This window comes from Acanthaster planci, linkage group LG07, assembly GCF_054643075.1.
Source record: "Acanthaster planci isolate LZ-2023a linkage group LG07, COTS_SCS, whole genome shotgun sequence".
NCBI lineage: Eukaryota > Metazoa > Echinodermata > Asteroidea > Valvatida > Acanthasteridae > Acanthaster > Acanthaster planci.
The window spans coordinates 16,278,432-16,285,326 of record NC_141783.1 but is presented as its reverse complement, the minus strand read 5'-3'; the positions used below and the strand labels follow the sequence as shown (position 1 = coordinate 16,285,326).

At 38.8% G+C, this 6,895-nt stretch overlaps 1 protein-coding gene across 7 annotated transcripts in view; it reads left to right on the top strand.

Moving 5' to 3' along the window:
* The first annotated feature begins 4,179 nt into the window (after window positions 1–4,179).
* LOC110980378 (indoleamine 2,3-dioxygenase 2-like) overlaps window positions 4,180–6,895 on the top strand; it is a 31,843-nt gene continuing 29,127 nt past the window's right edge. For 2 of the 7 annotated variants that reach the window (XR_015425901.1, XM_087138991.1), the window contains exon 1: window positions 4,180–4,433. Coding sequence is in view for 6 of the 7 variants with exons in the window: in XM_087138991.1 (XP_086995117.1) it covers window positions 4,323–4,433 (111 nt within the window). In the remaining variant the exon portion in view is untranslated. The remainder of the gene's footprint in view (window positions 4,434–6,895) is intronic. The other 5 variants (XM_087138988.1, XM_087138990.1, XM_087138987.1 and 2 more) reach the window with 5 other exon arrangements.

Sequence of the window (6,895 nt, the reverse complement as noted above, 5' to 3'; positions counted from 1 at the left end):
GATCTCCATTATCAATGGACTTTACTTCCCAGGATTATGAGTTCCCAGCTGGACCAAGAGAGGGCTCAATTTTCCTAGCAACGGAAGCTCCTTGGTCAGAACCAGCGCTGTGAAGCGGCGCTATACGAGCTTTGGTCAGAACTAGAATAGCACTTCGTTGATTCACAAACAACAAGGGCTGAACTCGGGTGGCTTGTTCCCGTATGTTCACGAGCAGCTCGATTTGTTGTTCGTGGGTCGGCCGCTCGACCTCCGGGAACAAATAACCGGTTATCACAAGCAACGTGCAACATGGCGGCCACGTACGTTGTTCGAGAGTTAAGGTTTGGATGGGCTGAATTCTTTTCTATATAAACAGGAACATTCATTTCTGTGTTTCGGAAAATAATTAATGTTAATTTTGCAAAACTTCTCTTTGTCTATGTGGTCTATGGCTTTGGAAGCCATCTCTCTACTTCTTGCAGCTGTTCAAAAATCAAAATCTCATCAAAATTTTCCGTGTGTTCCTGTAAAACCCTGACCAGGAGGTGGTGTGATCCTGTTCGAGCGCGAGAGCAAGAAACCCATGTCAAGACAGGCCGCCCGAACTCGACCTAATGGCTACGCGTTGCGGTCGCGCATGGCAGCTGCGGCAGATAGGGACGGGGACCACTCCAGAAGATGGAGATGAACAATTACGAAATTATATTTTATGGTTTCCCTACGGTGAGAGTTAAATCAAAACGGATTAAAATACTTTAAATTTTACGATTTATGAGGACATAGACTTAAAGTTATAATTTGCCTTTACGAAAGATTCTAAAGTTTAACTTTGCTGACAAGAACTGCGTCAGGTCAACTTGACTGAACGGCCCGAGAACCTATCGACCGAAGGTAGGTAAATCTTTGCAGCGTTGTACAATCTCGTTATTACGGAAATGTCTTACCGCCACACATACAACAATATTTTTTTCACGTAAGTATGTGTAAACTATCACGTATGTACGTGATAATTTCACATTCGCAAGTGATACTTTCACGTACAGACTTGTTAGTTCTCACGTGCGTATGTTATAGCTTCATGTACCTTCCCCCATGCATATTCTATGTAGGCCCTACGTATGTATAACTGTCATCTACATGTACTTACGTAATGCTTTTACGTACGTATGTAAAACTAACGCATGTAGTGCATGAAAAAATATTTTATGTGTGGCGGTAATACATTTTTAAGTTCGTTTTCACGTAAACAAATGAATCGAATAAAAACAAAAGTGCATTGACAAAGAGACCTAGAAATTAGTAGAAACGATATTGCTGGAAGCACGGTGAAAGGTTGTTAATTAAAATTCATTTTTTAAACCCATATCCAGGTAACTTTTCCAAAATATTACTTGAGGAACACAAAGGTAAAATTCCAACACGAGTGTTCCTTGGGATGGTTTCAGTTAGACAAAGCTTCAATTTAAGCGTGAACTAAAAGAATTCCAGACCAACCACTGTTAATACATCCATTATAACTGAATACGTTTTTATGCACATCCATCGATCAGTACACACACACGACCGAAAATGCCCGACCTTTCAACGAAATCAGAATATTTATTAAACAAAGGAAGGAATAGATCTCATTCACGAGAAAGCCATTGTCGATCGTGTTCCCTGAAAATCTATCATATTCAATGTAGTCTGTTAAATGGTGATACGAAGTCACTTCAAACCTCAGAAAACAACATAATGGACAAATAACAACAACAACAACAAAAACAAAAAACGCAGGCTAGCATATTACGACAGTTGACTGGGGAAATATACATACAGATGTACTCTTAATTACTAGGGGAAAGACGGGTTAATCAAAATTTTGGGTTGCAAGGGCTTGTATAGCTTATCTTATGTAAAAAGTGGCGCTTATTCCAAAAAAGCACTCTTGTTGACCCCACGTACAACATTTTTGAGATATTTGCAATTTTTTACCCCAAAATACCAGATTGTTTTTACCAAATTTGGTATTTGAACCATATAATGTGTTATAAAAACACCAATGGAACATAATATGACTAATGATTATTAGGCCAAAAAGGGTTTGAAGACAAAACTAAATGCAAATTTGGCAGAAACAGAGATTTTGGTTAATATACCAAATATAAAAATGGCGTACAAATAAGTTGGTCAATGAAGCTACTTTTAGTAACATCATTTTTTGGGAAATGGACATTTTTCGTGAAAATTGGCATTTGACTCAAAGATAGTTTTGGTGGAGGGAGTTATTTAGGACTCACTACCGATTTTTTTTTTACATAAGATAAGACTGTCACAAGTTTGAATTCACACTTCTAAATTTAGTTACAAAATCTTATTTTGGGGCATAATGGCATCTCAAAAATTATGGAAGTGGAGGTCAGTGCCTTTTTTGGAATCAGCATCACTTCTTATCTAAGATAGGAATGTTGCAACATTAAAATTTACAATTCTGAAGTTTTTACCAAAAAGAAACGGGCATTTTGAGGCAAAAATTGACAAATATCTCAAAAATGTCGTACGTGGGGTCAGTAAGAGTGGTTTGAATCAGCACCACTTTTTACATAAGATAAACGATACAAACCTTTGCTCCCAAAATATCTTATTTAGCTGATCTATATCCAAGAGTAAACCCTTGAGATAGCAAACTTTACGTGCAAATCTTAATTAGGGCCTACTTCAGGTGAAAGGTACAAAGTAGTTAAAGGCACGTGCAAAATAGCCAGTATACAAATTACACGATGTAAAAAATGAACAGGTTAAATTTAACGTAGAAGGGGTATAAGATCTTGCAAACTACCGTATTTTTGAACACCCCAGGCCTACAATTACGCGCATGCGCAAACATTAACTATAACGTCACCGCCGTTTCGGCACAGAAAAGTGGTTGCGGGCATGCGCAAGATTTGTGCCATTTAAGTGCGCCCTCTTGTGGTAAAAAGTATTATGAATATTAATGAGCTGAAAGGGTCACCTTAATTAAATCCTTTTCGAGAGGCCTGTGTCAATGAATATTTATAGAATACGGCTTATTAAAAAACACAAAATTGGCCTTTAAATTGTCAGTACGTTCGGCCATTTTGGTTGCCGGATACGCGTGAAAAGAGTGTCTAAAAGTTAACGTCTGTTGGTGATTGACCCATAATCACAGAGCCACTTTCCAATAGTCTGTCAATTAAAAGTAATAAATTTACATGCTTGTATCCTTGAAACTTTTGTCAAGAGTAGCTTTGTTCTTGCTTTTGATTGGTATGTAGTTCCAGAACTATTTTTTATTTAAGGTATTAAAAAGTGACAAATTAAAACCAACGGTTTCAGTGTAAGAAAACAATTTCAAATTTTCTTTCAAAGCCTTTCAAGTAGAAATGATCCATGTTACATGTTATGTAGTTTTTGAAAGTACATATACTTTATGTACTTTTGAAAGTACAAGTAATCTGAAAAGAGGACTATTTCATTTATCAACCTTTTAGGATGTTTTTTAAAATACCAATCATTTAAAGGTTTTGACAATACCCCACCCAACCTGTTTATATATCAGAAAGTGGAGGTTATTTTGCACTGCTGGGAGGTCATAATTTACCAAAGAATTTCGAGTTAAAGTGCTTGTCGCCCCGCATTTTTTTTCTAGTCAGGCGGGTATGCAGTAGTCAGTCGGGCAGATCGCCCGCGCGTGATATACGTGTACATATAGTCTGGCACCGGTACCGCGCTTACGCGGGCTACCGAAATGGCGGTTCAGGCTTAAAATATCACCCATGTAAAGTCCACATATCTCGAAAACCTTGGAGTTTGCACAGTAGAGAAAATACAGTTTGTAAGATGAAGAGTTGTTTTGTGATATTATGTGTTGTTTTAGGCTAGGAAAACTCTAGGTCATATAGAATTTTCATCTGTAAATCTTACCTCGCCAGAAACACAAAATCGGAGCAGCTCAGTCTAGCTTTAAATTTCGCGCTTAAGAAATCCATTTCAGTTCGCTTCTGCTGTTGCACTTGTCAGTAAAACGTGTAAACGTGTCAGAGTGGTCGAAAACTTTCATCAAAATCGTGAATATTCAGTATTATCATGACTTTTAGGCAGTGTTAACAAAATGGGTCAAGATTCATGAATTATGCAACTTGCCTGTACTCGTCAAAAAATGACGCATGCGCACAACCGGTGTTCCCCGTTAACACGGAAACAGCGGTGACGTCGCCTATAATTGATCATTGAACCAACATAAGTCCAAGGCCAAAAAGGTGTAGGCAGAACGCACGAACGTTTATATTCATCCTTGGCAAAGGACGAACCTCATAGTTCTGGCAAAGGTATCTTGGATCATGGCTGCTCCAAACAAGGACTTCTTGAATCTGAATTTACAAGGTTCGATTCCTCGACTGCAAGATTACAGTGTGTCTCCCACACTAGGCTTCATGAGAGAGAATCCCTTGGTAAGTACGGAAGCGTATAGGGACCATACAAAATTTTTCACCTTTGCGCAAACCAGCGCTGGCAAAAATAAATTGGTGGGTGCAATTTGCGTGCTCTGATGATCGTTGTGGAAGTTAAGTCTTTCACAGGTTATTCACCAATCTTCGGGTAGGTTATGCCTTAATTCACCATTTTGAAAACTCGTTTTTATTTGAAAGGTTTGATATTTCCTCAAAGAGAACGAAATTTGCTACAAAACGAGGAGTATTTCATTCAACATCAACCAGTCCAGAGTTATTACAGATTCCCCCTCACAAAATTGCTCAGGCTGTCGTCCTCACTTGACCCTAACAGTTCTCAATCCTGTAATAGACCGGTTGCACCTGCTAAGTCAGTCACGCGACCTATGGTGAGTATCAAATGTCAACAAACACGGCGTACACCAAAAGCAAAGTGTTACCCAAAATAAAACAGGTATTTAGGTACCGAACTCAGTCTACTGGGTGCTGGGTAGTATACCGTAACTTGGCTGTATTATTTGTAAGCAACACTCAAAACGCACATTGCTATGGGGTTAAAACCCACTATAGGTCACGCGATTTAGCGGGTGCAATCGGTCTCATGATTGCAATATGATACACCCTAGGAGTTAGGGTTAAACACCCCTATATTTTGTTAACTCAACTCAAAAATTCTAAGAAGTTGTGTACCGGCCCAAACCTTACCTTTTCAGCCAAGGGAAGTCTTCCTTTTACAAAAGTGAAGAGATTTTAGGGAGGAAATTACCAGTAAATGTGCAGTTTTCACACGTTTCTGCAGTTGGAGACACATACGTAGGAACAGGGTCCTGGAAGTAGGAATTGCCACAAAATTGGTAAAAATATGTAGATGGCTTTCGACCAAATTCTTTGTGATCATTTGGCAGTGGATTGCTATACACGAAATACATGTAGTATAAACCAAAATATACCAAAATAGCGAGATGGCCGACAAAGCCGGAGACTATGGACGGGTTTTGTACAATTAGCATTGACAATTTTCCATGACACAGAGACATGTTCTTTTTTTTTAATGGGAAGGGTTGTAGCCTAGAAATTTAAACATGAACCCTTGAATAACCGTCGTACATGGACGCCTCTATGTTGCATGCTGATCGACACTTCAGTGCCCGACTCATGAACAACGAACCGAGTTGTGCTTGAACCTAGAAAAACACGCTGCCCGATTTCATTGATTGTTTTGGTGCTTTGGTAATTGTAATTGGTGGTTAGAGGAATATCTTGTACAAAAAGTAAAAAAAGTATAGTTTCATCTAATTGATAACGAAAAACAAAATAACAAAAATAATGAATATCAGGTCTGTGTTTGTGCGCCAACCTGGCGTAAGAGTGTGGACACAGTCATGAAGAAAACAGTCCACAAAATTAGGCCTATAGATTGTGCAAACCACTGTACATGTGGTCCCAGCACGTCCACACAAAGTGGAAAATAGTTCTAGAGGTATTTGGTGGCTAGAATATCATAGCAAAGGAAGAGAAACGTGCATGGAAACCACCTGTCCAACGAAAATCCAGCATAACGGAGTATTCATAGCACAAGGAAATTGACTATTTTCACCAGTATTTTTTACTATAGAAAAGAAAGGAATCTCCACACTAGGTAGGTGACGTAAATGTGTGCCGAGATCTTCACTGTGTTAACGAGACAATTTTCTTTTTTTTGGGGGGGGGGGGAAATTCGGAACTACGGAAGCGTATAAGGGCCACTTGCAAAATTTTTCTTTCCACTTACTATCTCGTCGCGGCGACGTACATGTACAGCGCGATGATTACATCGTTGAATGTCTATCTCGCCGTGGCGAGTCATACGATCTTGCTGCTGCATAAAATTGATATTCCACTGCAGCTGGCGGACATTTCAAAAGTTTCATAAGTCCTATTAAGCTTGCCGTGTGGTTTGAAAATAAAGGTATCCTCATGGCGATATGCAATAATTACGTTTGGTTTTAGAATGCTTGGTACAAAAGGAGATGTTACATTCCAACAAAGCTTGGTTTCCAACACGAAAGGAAGAAAAGAAATCTCACTTTGGGGTGTGAATTTCCATTCAAATGTTCAGTAGACTGGTTTAATTCCTTACTACATTTTTCCAAGTACCAATCAGAAACAAGCGGACTTCAAAGTTACATTTAAACTTCAATAATTAAAATTTATTAATTTATAGTACTGTCATGAAGAAGAACAACAGACCTTTTACAAATGCAACGCACAAAATACCTCACAGCTTTGAACGCTAAAAGTATTTTGAAGTTACTTAGTATTTTCAGGGCACACCAGGAAGTGTCGACCTGTGTTCAAATGTTAAATGAACTTGAAATATTAAAGCATTCGACCCAGCACCCTGCACTCTATGGGCGGTTTGTGTCTGGGGGTTGCAATTGCTTGCTGAAAACTTTTGAATAGTGTCCCTTTTCACCTTCTTT